At 39.7% G+C, this 18,644-nt stretch overlaps 1 protein-coding gene across 3 annotated transcripts in view; it reads right to left on the bottom strand.

The window, feature by feature from the left end:
* Window positions 1-220: 220 nt before the first annotated feature.
* Window positions 221-18,644, bottom strand: part of LOC145341007 (COP9 signalosome complex subunit 7b-like) — a 40,873-nt gene continuing 22,449 nt past the window's right edge. Inside the window, exons 3-7 of one of the 3 annotated variants that reach the window (XM_080185686.1) lie at window positions 12,483-12,600; window positions 8,259-8,347; window positions 6,413-6,615; window positions 1,489-1,594; window positions 221-610 (exon numbers count right to left, since the gene is read on the bottom strand). In XM_080185686.1, the coding sequence (XP_080041812.1) occupies window positions 452-610; window positions 1,489-1,594; window positions 6,413-6,615; window positions 8,259-8,264 (474 nt within the window). In that variant the 5' untranslated portion in view covers window positions 8,265-8,347; window positions 12,483-12,600 and the 3' untranslated portion in view covers window positions 221-451. The remainder of the gene's footprint in view (window positions 611-1,488; window positions 1,595-6,412; window positions 6,616-8,258; window positions 8,348-12,482; window positions 12,601-18,644) is intronic. The other 2 variants (XM_080185684.1, XM_080185685.1) reach the window with 2 other exon arrangements.

The raw sequence follows: 18,644 nt of genomic DNA on the forward strand, positions 1-18,644 counted from the left end.
ATGCAAAGTATTTGAATTAATTAAATATCTCAATAAAATACTGGTCATTTGCTCTGGTTTAAGTATCCTTTGAATAAACTAACTGTAGAGATTATTTTTAAAGTAACTTCATTGCAGAGTAACTTGTGCTTCAATGTGTACACAGACTTAATCAGTCACTGTAGGGGACAGTGAACAAGTGTGAACATATGAATGCAAAAATCCTTTATGACTTCAGATGTCAGTTTGTAACTAGTACCTTTTAATAGGAAAGGATGATTCAGTAGTCATTCAGTTTTCTATTATAAAACCTGTGTATTACAAAAACATTTTCAAATGCACAGGAAAGGCTATTTAAATTTTTTTCAATGCGTCATTTGGGAGAACCACTGCACAGTCCATTATATTTTCATTTTTTCTTAATTTCAGTTTCCCAATATAAGCACTGGAATAATCATTCCCACACGTTCTTCTAATGACGGCTCGATGATAAACTTTTAGATTTTGAAAGTTTCTTTGTAGATGGACGTTGTTCAACAAGCTGTGGAGTGTCACGGTCCATGGGATGCTGATCAGGGTCTTGTGTTGAGGTAGAAGCTGTTGCCTTCAATGTCTTCTTTATGTTCGCCACCTTAAAAATAAAAGTCACAGCCATAAAAACTTATATCATTCTTTACTGCAGAACATAGAACTACAAAGCATAGGAAAGCACTTGAGCTACTTTAGGCTTTTAAAAAAGCTAATCTGCCATCATACCACCATGAACCCAACATTAATACTATTAAATCCAATGCGCTGCGCATTGTCAGATACACAACTTTATTTATACATGTTTATTTACTTAAACCCATCAGACCGCTATGTGCTTGCTCCATCTTTCAGCTAATGTCACGTTCAAGCCCCTGCTATCTTTCCCCTCTGTTGTTCTACAATATTCTAAGCTAAGTTTATAAAGTTTAACAGTAAAAAGACAATAAATGTTTAGGATCTTTGTTCTGCTTTTTCGTAGCTCTCATCCACAATTTTAGGGGTGGGTTTTGACTGGATAGCATCATTTTCATCCAAACTGAAGCTCAAAAGTCTGCATTTTAACCTAGCTCCAAAAGCACTTTTGGTTATTAAAAGGCAACTAAACCCTCTGGCAGCCAAGACAGCCCAACAATGCCAGGACAAGTGCAGTTGTCTATACTAGAGTACGGTTCAATTGTATATATTATCTTGGTTTAGAATACACAACCACTTTCTCTAAATAAGTCACTCAAAAAGTAGTCCTGCGAAGTTAGGAGGGATATTAAAAATGAATATTATCGGAGGTGAGCAAGCAATAGAAAACCAAATTAAATATGTAAAAAAGGAGTTTTACAGACAGCAGTTGCACATTTGAAGATTGTCACAATTGTAACATGGCTTACAATTAAAAACAAATTCCTGTCAACAGATTAAACTACATACGTTCGATGGAAAATGCAGGATTAATGGGTCAATAATTTTTTTAAAATCTTCACTCACCTCGGTGTCTACCTGCTGCTGAGTTTTTGTGTGGCCTTCCTTGTACTGATTGACGCGGAGGACTTGTTGCTCAATTCCAAGCAAAACCGCTTGACAACAATCACACCTGTTAAGAAACAGGACAGATTGTTAGAATATTGCCTTTTTCTATACAGCTGTCATAGACAAATGCATTTAAAAACACTTAAGATAACAAATGAATATGTTTTAATAAGTTTGCGCCAATCCTGAGTATATGGTGCAATTACAGTACTTCAGAAAAGTCATAACTTTTATCGCAAAGGTCACACAGCCAACAAAATAACAACAATCCTTTCCAATTATTATATAGTTTGACAATTATCTGTATTACTGTCAGCTCTAAGTCTTGAACATTGCATGTCAAAAAAATTCAAAAAGAGGCAAATTTGCTTATAATTTTGTAACACCCCTGCTTTTCAGACACTGAAGATTTATTTCCAGCAGTTTCCAGTCTGCCAGATTTTGGTAAGTGTATAAAGGTTAGAACCTTTCTGTTTGCAATGTAGTGTGATTTGTGAATGATACAGATAATAAAAGTACTGAACATGTGCTTCATGTTTTATTTTAGAAGAGTCTAGACTGAATTTTGGAAAAAAAAAATCAATACATTGTCCTCTCAGTTAACATTACTTTTCCACAATTAAAATGTGGAGGAACTGAGCATTGCGACAGGATACATTGATATGATTTGAAAAGAGGACATAAAATAAGCTCTCCAATCGGATACATTTCATTGTGTTTATCCAAGGAGATACTTGCCATAGAGGGAGTGTATTGGAGGCTCACCAAATTAATCCCTGGGATGGCAGGGATTAATTAAATCTGTTTTATGAAGAGAGATTGAGGAGGCTGAGTACGTATTCCCTACAGCTTTGAAGAATGATGGGTGTCCTCATGATAGGATGGATGTAAAGGCCTTGACATTGGTGCAAAACACTGCAAGAGTCAAAAAATGCAAATTTTGCTGGCACGTCTTGTTTCATTCACATCCCCCCACGAGGGACGAAACAAGGTTCTCACCAAAGGAGGTTGGGAACCTCATTTCAATGCATCACTACATTCTTAGCAGGAAGTCCTGCAGTAATGTCCCCCTTCATTGTATATTCCAGTTTACAACAGGTTTTAAAACATGCACCAAGAGTGAATGGCACTATTCACCAGGGAATCCATGGGAAAGAGGGTGCCAGGGAGTTCTGGAGGGACCCAGACCCACCCACACACCCACCCATAGGTTGACCCAGAGTAGGGCATCTTTGCTGCGTTACCTACCCATCAGTAGGCAACGCAGAGTAACATCAGACTGAGATTGGTCGAGTCCCCATTCTCTGGGAAAATACTGTCTAAAATCATTGAAAGATGAAGGTGATTTGGAGGGAGAGAAAGTAGGACCAGGCTAGCCAGGACACCAGAACAATGAGGTTTGCCCACATAGCTGGTTTCCCGCAAGTGCAGGAAGGCATTAGTTGTACGTACATGGCTACCTGTTCCCCAAGGCGTCAAGGTTTCTCCTTCATAGGAAGGGCTTCCACTCCTTGAATATGACATCACATTCTCTATGACCATGACAAGGACATCCTGCATGTGTGCTAGGTTCCCAGGAAGCATGCGCAATAGCGACATCCTTGGCTATTCTCAGATACCCAAGGTATTCAAGGGAGCTCACTGACTAAAGGGCTGGCTCCTTGAAGACAAGGTCATGGCTGATGACAGCTATTAAGACAGCACAGAATGCAGCAGAAACCTAGTCACAATGAGGCACATGCTGCAACTCATGCTTTGGTTGAGTAGATGATCTGGTTCTGGTACCTGGACCGGTCAAGTGGAGCCCTCCAGTAAAGCCCCCAGAGGGTTTTGCACACTGTGCTGTGCCCTCCACAACTTGGCACTGCAATGGAGCAAGAAACTGGCAGACAAGCAGCTGGACAAGTGGCACATCTCCCAAGAGTGATGTAGCTCAAGGATCTTCAGCCCGATGGAGGATATAAAACATCATGCCTCTCCTCCACCACATCCAGCAACCTGGTCAGTGCTCCCTCTGAGAAGTATGAGGCAGCTTCCTGCAGCCACTGTCTTGGCTAGACTTTGAGCAAGTCCAGGGTAGGTGTTTAAATGGTGCTCTTGGAAGTGCTCAGCAGATAGCGGGGCAGGTGAATCAGAGACAGCACAGCTTTCTTTTAAAAAGTAACTAAAAATATTCCGTGAAAATGGATCAATGAGCTGGTCTTTTATTTTTTTTTTGCCCAAAACGGTAGAAAATTCTGTCCCAGATATTTCTCCTGGCTGATGAGTGTAAATGACGTGGATGTGCCGGCGTTGGACTGGGGTAAACACAGTAAAAAGTCTGACAACACCAGGTTTTAGTCCAAGGGAAACCTCGAAAGCTTGTGCGTTTACTATCAAATAAATTGGTTGGACTAAAACCTGGTGTTGTCAGACTTTTTACTGATGAGTGTAAAACCAGGGGACATAATCTCAGGCTAAAGGGTAGGCCATTTAAGACTGAGATCAGAAATATTTTCACTCAGCATGGTGAATCTTTGAGCACCAACAGCCCTCTGGGATCGAGAACTTCAATCATTGAATATGTTCAAGACAGAAATCGATTTCTGGGTATTCATGACATCAAGGCATATGGGGCAGGAAAGTGGTATTAAAAGGTAGATGATCAGCCATGATCACTAGGCCCAATGGGCTGAACTGCCCACTTCTGAGCCTATGTTCTTATTTTAGGATCATAATATGCTGTGGCCAAATTTTGCTGCAATTAACTTTCATATCAGTGTACAGTAAGGAGTCTCATAACACCAGGTTAAAGTCCAACAAGTTTATTTGCTAGCACAAGCTTCCAGGTCACTGCTCCTTCATCAGGTGAGTGAAGAGTTGTGTTCACAAACAGGGCGTACGTAGACACAAACTCAATTACAAGATAGTGGTTGGAATGCGAGTCTTAACAGGTCATCAAATCTTTACAGGTACAGACAATGTGAGTGGAGAGACGGTTAAGCACAGGTTTAAGAGGTGTGAACTGTCTCAAGCCAGGACAGTTAGTGAGATTTTGCAAGCCCAGGCAAGTTGTGGAGGTTGCAGATAGTGTGACATGAACCCAAGATCCCAGATTAGGCCGTCCTCGCATGCAGAACTCAGCTATCAGATTCTGCTTGTGATTCTGCATTGTTGTGTGTCTTGAAGGCTGCCTTGGAGGACGCTTACCCGAAGATCGGAGGCTGAATACCCTCGATTGCTGAAGTGCTTTCCAACTAGAAGGGAACACTCCTGTCTGGTGATTGTCGGGCAGTGTCCACTCATCTGTCATCATAGTGTCTGCATGGTCTCACCGACGTACCATGCCTCGGGACATCCTTTCCACAGGTTCGAACAAGACCTTGTCGCCGCACAGAACCTTCAACCGACGCTATACACTAGATACATCAATGACATTTTCTCCCTTTGGACTCATGGCGAACAATCACTGAACCAACTACATAATGACATAATCAAGTTCCATCCCACCAGACTCACCATGGAATACTCTCCAGAATCAGTCGCATTCTTGGACACACGCATCTCCATCAGGACTGTCACCTCAGCACTTCACTGTACCGTAAGCCCACAGATAACCTCATGATGCTGCACTTCTCCAGGTTCCACCCTAAACACGATAAAGAAGCCACCCCCTACAGACAAGCCCTCCGTATACACAAGATCTGCTCAGATAAGGAGGAATGCAACAGACACCTACAGATGCTTAAAGACATCCTCATAAGAACAGGATGTGGCGCTTGATTAGACAGTTCCAACACGCCATAGCGAGAAACTGCACCTCCTCAGAAGGCAAACATTCGTCATCCAGTACTTTCCTGCTAAGACATCTTCTTCAGGGCCTTCAACACATCATCAATGAAGATGAACATCTCACCAAGGCCATCCCCATACCCTCATTACTTGCATTCAAACAACCACACAACTTCAAGCAAACCAGTGCTAGCAGCAAACTACCCAGCCTTCAGAAGAACAGCAACCATGACAACACAACTTTGTCACAACAACCTCTGCAATCTGTACCAGATCATCAACATGGATGCCATCATCTCACGTGAGAACACCATTCACCAGGTACACAATACATACTCACATGACTCGGCCCATGTCTACCTAATACGCTGCAGGAAAAGATGTCCTGAGACTTGGTACACTAGCGAGACCATGCACATGCTACAACAATGGATGAATGGACACTGCTTGACAATCACCAGGTAAGAGTGTTCCCTTACTGTCAGGGGACACTTCCAGCAGTTGAGGGCATTCGGCCTTCAATCTTCAGGTAAGCATTCTCCAAGGCGGCCTTCAAGACACACGACAATGCAGAATCACAAGCAGAAACTGATAGCCAAGTTTTGCACAAGAGGACTGCCTCAACCAAGATCTTAGGTTCATGTCACACTACCTGTAACCCCCATTACTTGCCTGGGTTTGCAAAATCTCTAACTGTCCTGGCTTGAGACAATTCACACCTCTTTAACCTGTGCACACTGTCTGCACCTGCAAAGACTTGATTACCTGTTAAAACCCGTATTCCAACCATTATCTTGCAACTGAGCCTGTGTCTATATGCCATGATTGTGGACATACCCCTTCACTCACCTGATGTAGGAGTGGCACGTCGAAAGCTTATGCTGCCAAGTAAACCTGTTGAACTTCAACCTAGTGTTGAGAGACTTCTTACTGTGCCTACCCCAGTCTAATGCTAGCATCTCCACATATCAGTGCAGATGTGAAAGAAAAATCATGAATGCAGATAAGTTTTCCATAATTTCATTAAGATACATATGAGTCAGAATGTTTTTGTGATTATCCCCTAACATTTTCTGTAATAAATAATATGAACAAAGAAAATCACAATTACCATTCCTGGAGAGTTTTAACAATGTTGCTGATATCTTGCTTTTGGAGATCTCTGCCAATGCAAAAGTCGACTTCAAGAAGCTGATTTCGCTGATCGAGCTTGCCTTGTATTATATCAGTATAAATTGCTTCAATAATTAAATCCTCCAACTCTCTGAGGTTTCTAATATCAAGGTCTTTCAGGAGCATGGAATATGGAATGCACTGCCAAGTTATAAAAGAATGGTTAACAACTTCAGTACAGTGACCAAAAAAAACACTTTTGATTTATAAGATGACCAAAATCTGAAATTATATTTTTCAATACAGGACCAAATATAAATGCAATGAATTGTTGGGAAGTCATTCATTGCTTCCAATGCAATCTTCTGAAATTGCAACTAAGATAAAAAAAACTTGGTTTCGATTTTTCATTAATATTAATTGTTACAACATATCCAGCTAATTTAAAATAATCATAAAAAACTCAATCATACATTCACCATATCTTTACAAAGATTTGTACAAAGGTGTTATGTAAAGTAAGCACTATCAATTAAGCAATTCTATAGAGTTTGGCAAGAAAGTTATGAACAGTAACACAAATTCTCAAATAAGTTGTTTATCTAGTAAAATCTCAACTTTAGTTGAGTTTTCCCACAATCCTTACTTAGCAATGGGACTATGGGAGCAAAAACAGCGATTGTACAATGTTGGTAGAGGTGTGAACTGCAAAAGCAGAAGTCACATGAGAAATTCAATTTAGAAGGAGAAATTAACGTGGACAAAAAAAAACAAGTTTTAGATATCAATTTAAAACTGGTCAGATTTACTTAGCATGTTAGGAATTTTTAATAAAACCCTCATGTTAGTGCTGTACCGCACAAAGATGTTACAAAGGTTAAAATAAAATTTGTAAAAGATGTTAGCGCTGAGGGAACAGAATGCATTATAGGCAGCCAGTTTAAGAATCAAACACTCTGGGATCAAGCACAGTTTGGTTAGATGACAATACTTCAACTAAAGCACTCTCCATTTCCCAACAAATATGCTTTATTTCCAAGTTAGAAAAACAATATAGCATGACTTTTCCCCATCATCAATCCAGTGGGTTTTGAATTATATGCCAGTTGAGGGCAGTTTTGCGATGAAAGCCCATAATCTTTAGGAATTGGATTATAACTGGCCAACCCATTTCATGTTGAGACAAGACAGGAGTCAGGGAGATTTTCATCCTGTCAACTTGAGCTGTACTCAAACCCAGATCTTGAGGAATAGGGTAGGGTACACCCCACAACATCATCTAATTCCCTGGAATATTTTTCATTTTGATAAAATGAAATAGCACATACAAACAAAAATGAGAAATAAAACATTTCAACTGTACTAGAATGAGAGACAGCGAGAAAGAAAGAGATAGAGATAGATGATACATAAAGGGGAAGACTGAATAACCTCCTAGACAGTATAAAGAGACATGTGTTTATTAAATGTTTGCTTATAAAAAGTCTGCCTCTGGCTTTAAGAAACTTCCCAGACATTTCTCAATAGGTCTAAGGTAGTCCAAGTCACCCTAATGTGATGGAACAATGATTTCAAATATTATTAGTGTTAACTTAGCTATGGATTTCCATCTAATTCATATTCACTTTTACATTGCAATAACAGTACCAATTAGAGTATAATTGCTATCAAAGTTAAAGAAAGAAAATGTAGTACCCATGTAAACAACATATACAAGTTTGATTGTGCTCTTACAAAAATGTGCTGACTACAAAACTAAATTGAGTTAGAACACAAAGAAAAATTACTATATGGCAATGCGTCCTGGACACCTAGCATGTAGGCACAAACAAAATCTTAAGTACCTTCATTCTTGCCGCCAAGCTTACTATGGTGAGATGTTTCAGCTTGTTCTTCTGAGCTAATGTTAATTCGGGTAGACTTCCCTTATTTGCTAAACAACAGAAAATATGTAATTCTAGAAAGAACCTTTAGTTAATTAAAGCAAGAATCATACAGAGCTCAAATCTGCTAAGTGCACAACCAGCTTGCCAAAGGAAGTTATGTTTGGATCATGCTTTCTTCAATTCCCCCAAAGTCCATTTAATTTTTCAAATCAATTCAAACATAAATATTGATTTTATTTTAAAAATGGCAAGATTCTTAAAAATAGTCCATTGTCTTTATGTAACTGTCAACAGTGCATTTATTACATTTATATGCTACTATACAATGAACATAGGAAAGATAAGTGAGGAGCATTTATGTTTAAACCACAACTTGTAGACTCAGAACATCAAGAGCTAATTAGAATTCTATTCTTGGTTCAAGCATGCTTTTAAATAAGCATGACCTGTAAGATTTTGAAACATTTAGTTTTTGCATGAACATCAGATTTGTGTGGAAATATCAAATAAATTCTTAAGTATGAGTTAGTTAACAATGTTTTTTTTAAATCATAACTGAAATAAACTCATTAATGAACAATATTTTTCAGTTTAAAAAGTTAAGCAGTTTAAATAAAGTATCAACATGTTAGCAATTATTCTCAATACTAGTACAGCTTGTGAAAACTGGAATCATATTCAATGTGTAATATGCTTACTGACATGAAATATCAGCTTCAGCACTGAGTGCCACTTGCATGTAGAAGATACTGATTTCAACACATTTATACACAGTATGCATTTTTACCTACAAATCAAGTCAAAAGAAAACAATTTTGTATTTAAATTTTAGAATAGCCTTATTGTTATAGTACTGAAATAAGGAGCCAAAAGATTGAGCCCATTGAGAGTGGTGATTTGTGGGCTGTGATATGATTCTTGTTCTATAAGACTCTCCTTGCCCATGGGCAACCAGAGATGGGGAATAAACGCTATACATGATACTTCTCAAAAATAAAAAGCCTACTTCAGGTAATTTCATTTTTTTTAATTAAAGAAGTTTTCAATAATTCAAAATAAACAAGGCAAGCAGAAATGTGGGAAATGAAAGCAAAAATTTGAAATTGATTTTTTTTATTTGTTCATGGGATGTGGGCATTGTTACAAGGCCAGCTTTTACTGTTTACTGCTCATTGAGATTATGGTGGGGAGCCACCAGATTGAAGCATTGCAGTTTATGTTGAGTTGCTATATCCAAAGTGCTGTTGGCTTCTTTTAGGTCACATCAAATAAATAAATCAGGAGGGAGCTCCAGGAGTTTGACTCAGAAATTATTATACATTTCCAAGTCAGGATGCTGTGCAACTTTGCAGAGAATTTGCAGGTGGTGATGCTCCCATGCACCTGCTTTCCTTGTTCTTCCAGACAGTTGAGGTGATGGTTTTGGAAGGTGCTGTCAAAGAAGCCTTGATGAGTCGCTGGTACACACCAATGTTCCCGCCAATCTCCTTTCATTGTGCACAGCCCATTTGATACACTTGGTCCCTTTAAGGTTGTCAAGCATCCACTCATCATAAAGGGGTCACTGCTTGTGTGTGACATATTTACCCCTTTGCAAAACCATGTAGTTAGAAGGTTGGTGCACACTGCATCCTTGGTGGTGGAAGAAGTGAATGGTGACAATGGTGGATAGCATGTCAATATACCAGACTGCTTTGTGCTAAATGTCAGTCATATTGTTGCACTCAGATAAGTGGAGAATTTGCCATCACATTCCTGACTTGTACCTTGTAGATAGTGGAAAGGCTTCTGGAAATCAGAAGGTGTGCAAGCCTTTGCAAAATATCCAGCCTCTGACTTGCTCTTACAACTGTGCCAGGCCCACTAAATTTTCTGGTCAGTGGTGGCTCCCTAGAGTGTTAAATATGGAGGGATGGAGGATTCAGCAAGGGTTTAGCTACAGAATGTCACGAGTGATGGTGAGATCTCCATCAGAAATAACTCAAATGTTACTCGTTCCTTATTAGCTCAAGCTTGACCTGGTCTTGCTGTATGCAATTTGAATTACAAAGACATGGGTTTTATGTAATGTTTCAATGATGTCCTCAGGATGTTTAAATGCTTCTTGCCCACTTAATTATGTTTGCAATATTTTGTATTTACCAGAAAGATATTCACTTAATTTCCATTTCTCCCACCCCACAATTTCGCCCAGTATTTAAAGTTTTGCCCATTACAACATAAACAAGACAGTGAGAGTTGGGCTTTTGCCCTGCAGCCTTTGCTCATGTTTAGTGGATCTGCAGTACATGCAAACCGACAGCAACTGGTGAATACCTATCACTGCTGCTTTCCATTGGCAAGTTCTAACAACAGAAATTGTGTCAGCCAATTAAGATTTGGAGAATGAGAGAAACATTATTTTGTCCCCGTGGTCAGTGCCCATAGAGTAGCAGGATCCAATTGTAGCAGTATTGAGCATTCATTGACTGCCGGGGGAGTAAAATTAAAGCTTTCACTATATTTTTGCACACGCAGGTTTTCTCCCTACTACTGCCAGACTTTATCTCCAGGAAATGCCAGGAAGTCCAACTTTGACATGTAATGAGCCAAGACGAGAAATGACTGCAGTCATTATCTCCTCAGAGAAGAAATGTGACGTGGAATCATGAAGGGCAACCTAAGGAATGCACCAATGGTATTTAATACCTTAGCTGAATTGAACAAATAAGCCAAGTCTAGCATTTGGAGATTCAAGCTCTTCAATAGCTTTTTTGGGAGATATGTATTCATTGAACCCATACAGTCCATCGAATAGAATTTGAGGAACATGAGAGGTGACTTAATAGTAGTTTATAAGATGATGAGGGGAATAGATAGACTGGGCGTTCAGAGACTATTTCCTCGGGTGGATGTAGCTGTTACCAGGGGGCATAACTATAAGGTTAATGGTGGGAGATATAGGAGGGACGTCCAAAGTAGATTCTTTGCTCAGAGTGTGTTTGGGGTGTGGAATGCACTGCCTGCTGTGATAGTGGAGTCAGACACTTTGGGAAATTTCAAGCGGTTATTGGATAGGCACATGGAACACACCAGAAATGACAGAGTGGGATACCTTGATTTTGGATTCGGACATAGCTCGCCACAACATCGAGGGCTGACGGGCCTGTACTGTGATGTACTGTTTTATGTTCTGTGTTCTGAGTCACACTGACCACAATCCCACCCAGGCCCCATTCCTATATCCCCACATATTTATCCTGTTCGTCCCCTGATACTAAGGCATGGCCAATCAACCTAACCCGCACATCTTTGGACTGTAAGAGGAAATTGGAGCACCCTGATGAAACCCATGCAGACATGGGAGAACATGCAAACTCCACAGTGACCAGAGGGCAGAATTGAACCCAAGTCCCTGGCACTGTGAGGCAACACTGTTAACCACTGTGCTACCAGGCCGCCCAATTGTGATTGAATATTATGTTGGGGTTTCTTGATGACAGTTGTGAAAGTCACACTGCTGATAAATCTCCAAGCTTTTGACTGCTTATAATAATTTCCTGCAGACAGCTTCTCTAGCATCATTCACATGATGAACTGCTAAAGATGACTTGCAGTCTCCTCTATTTCCAGCAAAATGTAGAAAGCAGTAAAAGTACAGCCAAGATTTTGTTTTCCCCATTTGGAAATAAAAAATACTTGTCAATCTGACAGCATACATCAATCACAAATCACTTCCTGGTTGTATTACTCCAACCACCATTCTTTTATTAGCACTTCAGTACAGGAGTACTTGTGCCATGTCACTGGTTTGTTCAATTCACATTCAACCAAGTAAAATGGACATCTTTAGTACTTAGTGAAGGGTCATGTGCTGATTATTCTCCACCTTCTGAGGCACAGAAGTCTCATGTTTGATGCTGTTGCATGGGACAGTTGTGCTGTTTATGTATATGTGATCTGTAGGTTATGCTATGTACTTTTAACTTCTTGAAGGCCCGGGTTCATCTGTGTAGAGAATGAATACATATTAGGGGCAATAACATGTTTCAAATAAGTAGATCATAAATGCCAAGCAAACAGCATTAGAGATAGTAAATACAATCAGTAGCATTAGCTTTTTATTGCTCAGATATTGTGCACCAATGTTTGGATTGGTTAAACTATTGCGGAAAGCATCACCTGCAGAAAGAGGGGACTTACCAAGTAGAAAATTCCACCCGAGTCAAAGTCATTCGTGATGATGCTGCAGTCCAAACATTTGGAAGGCATCCACTCCTCAAAGTTGAAAATTCTTAAAAGAATGTTCCAATCAGCATACCTAGATTAATTAATTATAGTAGGCTTAAAGTCTACAGTGCAGGATACTATCGAATGCGAAATGAGAACAAGAGAACTAGACAAAGCAGCAATGAAGAAACACCAGAGATTTTACAATAGCAAGAGAAAAGAAAGATTCTTAATTTTGAAAATAGGTTACAGAAGTATAAAAACTCCAATTTTAAGACTGGAAACAGAGAGGAGAGGACGCATGATAGAGCAAAGGGGAAAATAATGTGTACTTATTAGGGAAACTGACTTGAGAGGGCTTTGAATCTAGGCTGATCTATACTTCATCCCCACTTACCCAACTTCTCAACAAAAAATTATTCACCTTAGTCTTCAAAATTTCAGTAGTCACAGCAGCCTTTTGCAGAAATCAAGTTTAGATTTCCACGAACCTTTTGCGTAAAAACACGGTTCATCATTTCATTCCAGAGAGACCAAGTTCTGATCTCCCTGTGCATCATTGTTCTGAACTCCCTCATCAGAAAACATGACATGGATTTTTACTTGATGTGCTGGGAGCTTGCTTATTTGGAATGGATGCTACTGCTGGATTTTCCAAGGCCAGGTCAGCCACAATTAAACTTTCAAAGCCTCCCTATTACCTGCTGGACTTGCATGCTAGTATTTTTGTGCTTTATGCAAAAGGACCCTCAAATCGCTCTGTGCTGCAGTTTTCTGCAGTCTCTCTCCATTTTAATAATATTCAGCTCCTTCATTCTTACCAAAGTGCATAACTTTACATTTTCCACAGTACATTCTATTTGTATAGCGGGCACATGAGGAAGTTTTTTTTTATGTAGAGGGTAGTAGGTGTCTGGAAGTTGCTGCCTGAGTTGGTGGTGGAGATAGAGACCCTAAATTCTTTTAAAAAGTACCTACATCTGCACCTCGAGTGCTGTAAGCTACAAGGCTATTAGCCAGGTGTAGGAAGGTGGGATTAGAAGGGCAACCCAGGCTGGACTGACAAGACGGGCCAAATGTCCTCCTTCTGTGCTGTAACTTTTCTATGGTTTGCCAAGTTTTTGCCCACTCACTTAATCTATCAACATCCCTCAGTAGATTCTGTCATCCTCACCACTTGCCTTCCCCATCTATTTTTGTGTCAAGTGCAAATGTAGCAATAGTTCAAACACTTCTCTCATCCAAATCATTAATAAATATTGTAAATAATTGTGGTCCCAGCACTGATTCCTGGGCACTCCACTAGTTACAGATTCCTATCCTCAAAATGCCCCTCTTATCCCAACTCTACCTTCTATTTGTTAGCCAATCCTCTATCCATGTTGATATACCACCCCCAACATCATGAGCTCTTATATTATTAAGTAGTCTTTTGTGCAGTAACTCATCCAAACATTTTTGGCAATCCACATACACGACATCTACTGGTCTCTCTTCTCAATCCTGCTCAATGCCACACCAAAGAATTCTAATAAATTTTTCAGGCATGATTTCCCCTTCATGAAACCATTCCAACTCTGCTGGATTATATTGTGTATTTCTAAATGCCCTGCTGTTACATCCTTTATAATAGACTCTATTATGCTAACTGTCCTAAAGTTACCTGATTTTTTATCTCCCTCCATTTTTGAATAAGGGTGCTACATTGGCAGATTTCCAATCCTCTGGGACTCTCCTAGAATAAGGATTCTTGCAAGATTATTATCAGGGCATCCACTATCTTTAGCTAATTCCTTTAATACCCTAGGCTGTAACTCATCAGGTCCAGAGTTCTTATCAGCCTTTAGACCCATTAGTTCCCTAGTACTTTTTTTCTAGTGACAGTTATTGTATTTATTTCCTCCCCCACATTTGCCCCTTGGTTATTTGGGGTATAAAGGAGGGAATTCCAGAGCTCAGTACTTAGACAATTGAACGTACGGTTGTCACTGGCGAAGCAAAGGAAATTAGGGATGCACAAGAGGCCAGAATTGGAGGAACGGAGAATCCTCAGATGCTTGTTGGCGATTACAAAGATAGGGAAGGGTGAAAACATGGAAGGATTTGAATTTTGAAAGGATGCAATTTTTAAAACGAGGCCTTGGGACTTCATGGAGATCAGTGACCAAGGGCTTTATGAGTGAATAGGGCTTAGTGCAAGTTGGATATTAAAGCAGAGTTTTAGATAAATTCAAGTTTAATGAGGGTGCATGCTGAAAAGTAACTACAGCAGCTCTGGAACAGTAGAGTTTAAAAGTAATAGATAATGGAGTGATATTTGCAACCTTCCAATTGAATGGCAATTCCAAAATCAAGAGGGGTTTTTTTATAATCTATTAAACCATATGTGATACTATTAAGCCTAGTAATCTATGGGGATGCTGGCAAAGTGGCTAGCACTGATGCCTCACAGCACCAGGGATTAGGGTTTGATTCCAGGCTTGGATGTCTGTCTGTATGCAGTTTGTACATTTTCCTATTGACTGTGGGTTTCCTCCCGGTGCTCCGGTTTTATCCCACTTTCCTCCCACGGTCCAAAGACGTGCACATGAGGAGGATTGGCCAGGCTAAATTGCCCTATGCATCTAAAGGTGAGAGAGTTGGATGGATTGACCTTGGCATGGGATTACAGGGATGGGTCAAAGGGACAGGCCTATATGAGATGTTCTTTTGGCGGGTTGGTGCCATGTTTTGGGCTGAATGGCCTCTTTATGCACTGTAGTGTTTCTAATTCTTGGAAAGATTTGGGCTACTTGAGCTTTATATGGAGTTAGATTGCCATGTACAAAAGGGGAAACCATTTTCTTGGAAAAGTAGCTTTAGCACTGGGGAGATGTGAGAATTCCTCTGAAATTTATAAAGTTAATTAGGCTACAGATATCAATAGATAAGACAGGACAAACAACCAAAAAAAATGTACAGCCTGATTTCTTCTAAAGGTGCCTTCCCTCACGTCTTACTTTCATTACTGTGCTATGATTATTCTAGCCGCATGTTGATTAGGTGCCTTAACATAACCAGAAGCGACCTTAGACAACGCTATCCTTTCCTTCTTCGTTTTGTACTCTACGAACGGTATGTTTGTCTGTATAGCTCGCAAGAAACAATACTATTCACTGTATCGTTATTACAAGTGAAAATAAAAAAAATTTCAGCAGTAAATGCTGTATCTGAAGTATCCTGATATCTCCAAAATGACAATATTGCAATCTATCCTCAACGAAAATAAATTTTCTCCTGTTCCATAGAACCATACCACGTAACGTTCAGCTTCAGATATGTCCACTGATGGTTGCAGAACGTTCAACATTATTCACGATTCCTCAGATACTGAAGGAATCCAGGTCCAACTGCAGCAATATTTGGACAATATCTAGTTTGGGCTAACAAGTGGCAAGTATCTTTCATGCCACAAAATACCAGGCAATGATCTTCTCCAACGAGAGAATCTAACTATTGCCTTTGACATTCAATGGCATTACCATTGCTGAATCTCCCACTGTCAACATTCTGGGGTTACCATTGACCAGAAACTGAACTGATTAGCTGTATAAATACTGTAGTTACAGCAACAAGTCAGGAACTCAAATTCACCTTCTGACTCTCCAAAGTCTCTTCACCAGTTTCCACGTACAAGTCAGGAATGTGAAGGAACATTCTCCACATGCCAAGGATTCTCCTTGATTTTCCTGTCCCTTAAATTAGGTTTAGAGGTCACTTGTAGTAAATAGTGATGGAAAAAAAATCTACTTACAGATGAATATTTTCCCCAGCCACTTCTGGGTTTACTTTTGCAAAAGGCAAAGGATAAAATAATGGATTATGTGTGTAGGAGTATTTTCTACGATAAACACGACGGTTATTTATAGAAGTGCAAACACCATGAAGTACATAACAGAATTAACACTTCCACTAATGGCTACGAGTTCCTGCAGTAGGCTGTTAACTTGTTTTAATAAATTGAACCATACACAGGCTGGGGAAGAAATATTATGTCAGATATTCCAAGAGAGGAAACCACTTTCAGGGCAAGTAGAATCGAAAAGCAGTATGCAGGAGACAGTTAGCAATCACGGTAGAAGCTCAATGGCTGAAGCTAGCCAACTCCCATGGCATCCAGAAATGCCTGGGAGAGGGCAAGGTGAGTAGCCATGTGAAAACTAGCAATGTTGGTAGGGCTTGGGAGATATCCAACAGGAATGGGAAGCTAAAAGAATTAAGAATTATTTAAAGGTTGGTTCTGATGATAGGTCTTGACATGAAACAATTCTGACCATTCTTGGAACTGGGATTCTGCAGAATTGGCTGAGCACCAAGTTCTCTATCCTTGCTTGCTGCGGCAGCATGACATGAATAGCTGGAAAATTCCAGCCATTAACTGTTTTCTCTCCATGGATGATTCCTGACTTGCTAAGTTCTAATTCTTAATTAAGTACTTAAGGTTAGCATTCTCAGGATAACAGCTGGATCATGCCATATACCAGATAGGTAAAGAAAAATTAGTCAGCTGAGAACATAATTGGAAGAATGGTGGTGGAGGGTGGGGGATTCAAATTCATGGACTATTTTGGCAAGTACTGGATTCCCAACATCCTTAAAGCCACACCCAAACAACTCTGGCACCAAAAAGAAATATATTTATGGCTGTGAATTTGAACCAATAAATTCAGGAATAGAAAAAAAAAATTGTCTGGAAATCTGAAATCGAAATAGAAAATGCTGGAGATTCTCAACAGGTCTGGCAGCATCTGAGGAGAGGAAATCCGAATTAACATTTCAGGTTGATAACTTTTCCTCAGAACTGAGAGCTAAAAGGACTTAAAATATTAACTCTCTTTGGAACAAAGAATACTGCAGATAGAATCCCTATAATGCAGAAGGAGACCATTCAGCCCAAGTCTGCACCGATCACAATCCCACCCAGACCCTTTCCCCATAACCCTACTTATTTACCCTACTAACCCCCTGACACTAAGGGGCAATTTAGCATGTCAATTAACATAATCTGCACATCTTTTAGAGTGTGGGAGGAAACCAGAGCATCTGGAGGAAACCCACCCAGACACAGGGAGAATGTGCAACTCCACAAACAGTGACCCAAGCTGGGAATGAAACCCAGGTTTTTGGCACTGTGAGGCAGCAATGCTAACCACTGTGCTGCCCTAGAAAGTAGGCAAATATAAAAAGTGCCAAGACGAAGTAAAAATGGAAATAAGGATATCAAAGAGAAGGCATGAAAGAAGATTACCAAGTATCGTTAAAGAAAACCCAAAGATTCTTTACCAGTATATTACCAGTAAAAGACTAGTTAAGGAAAAATAGGAACTATCAGAGATGAAGAAATGAACTTGCAAGCAGATGCAGAGGGGTTTTAAATGAATATTTTGTCTCCGTGTTTACTAAGGAAAGGAATAATGTAGATATAGTAGCCAGGCTGAACACAGATATTGTGCGAGATAATCATAGAGAGGTAGTACTTGAGTTGGAATCCTTGAAAGTTGATAAGGCACCAGAGCCAGATGATTTTCCAATCTTCACTAGATATAAGGGAGGAACCAGAGGTCTGGAGAAATGCAAACTTAGTTTCACTGATTAAGAAGAATTGAAGGAAATGCCAAATATTAGAATTAATCCTGAGAAATAGGAGAAAGGTATGGACTAGTGAGGGATGGTCACCACAGATTTGTTAAAGGAAGGCTTTGCCTCAAATTTGATTGAATTATTTGAGGTAGTGATAAGACGAAATAGTGCAGTGCACATTGTGTTCATGGATTTTAGGATGGCGTTTAACAAGGTCCCGGTGGGATCTTCTGTATGGTTTGCCCAGTTAAAAGGCTTCATTTTAAGACAGTTCTGCCTAACGTAACTAATTGTGCTATGCTTTTAAGCTAATTTGGCTGCATCAGCTTAGAATTCTGGGTCCAGCCTAGAGACTTAGCTGCATTCTCTCTGAAAGTACAATGCAAGGTAAACAGAAGTTTTCTCATGCCCACAGAAGCAAGTTGTTGATACAGCTGGAGATTGCTTGTACCAACATTGTAATAAGTATTCAATTATATTGTAGACAGGTCAATGCTTAGTTAGTTTGATCCAGTC

Source organism: Carcharhinus amblyrhynchos, chromosome 3, assembly GCF_965287045.1.
Source record: "Carcharhinus amblyrhynchos chromosome 3, sCarAmb.v2.hapA, whole genome shotgun sequence".
In the NCBI taxonomy this organism is placed as follows: domain Eukaryota; kingdom Metazoa; phylum Chordata; class Chondrichthyes; order Carcharhiniformes; family Carcharhinidae; genus Carcharhinus; species Carcharhinus amblyrhynchos.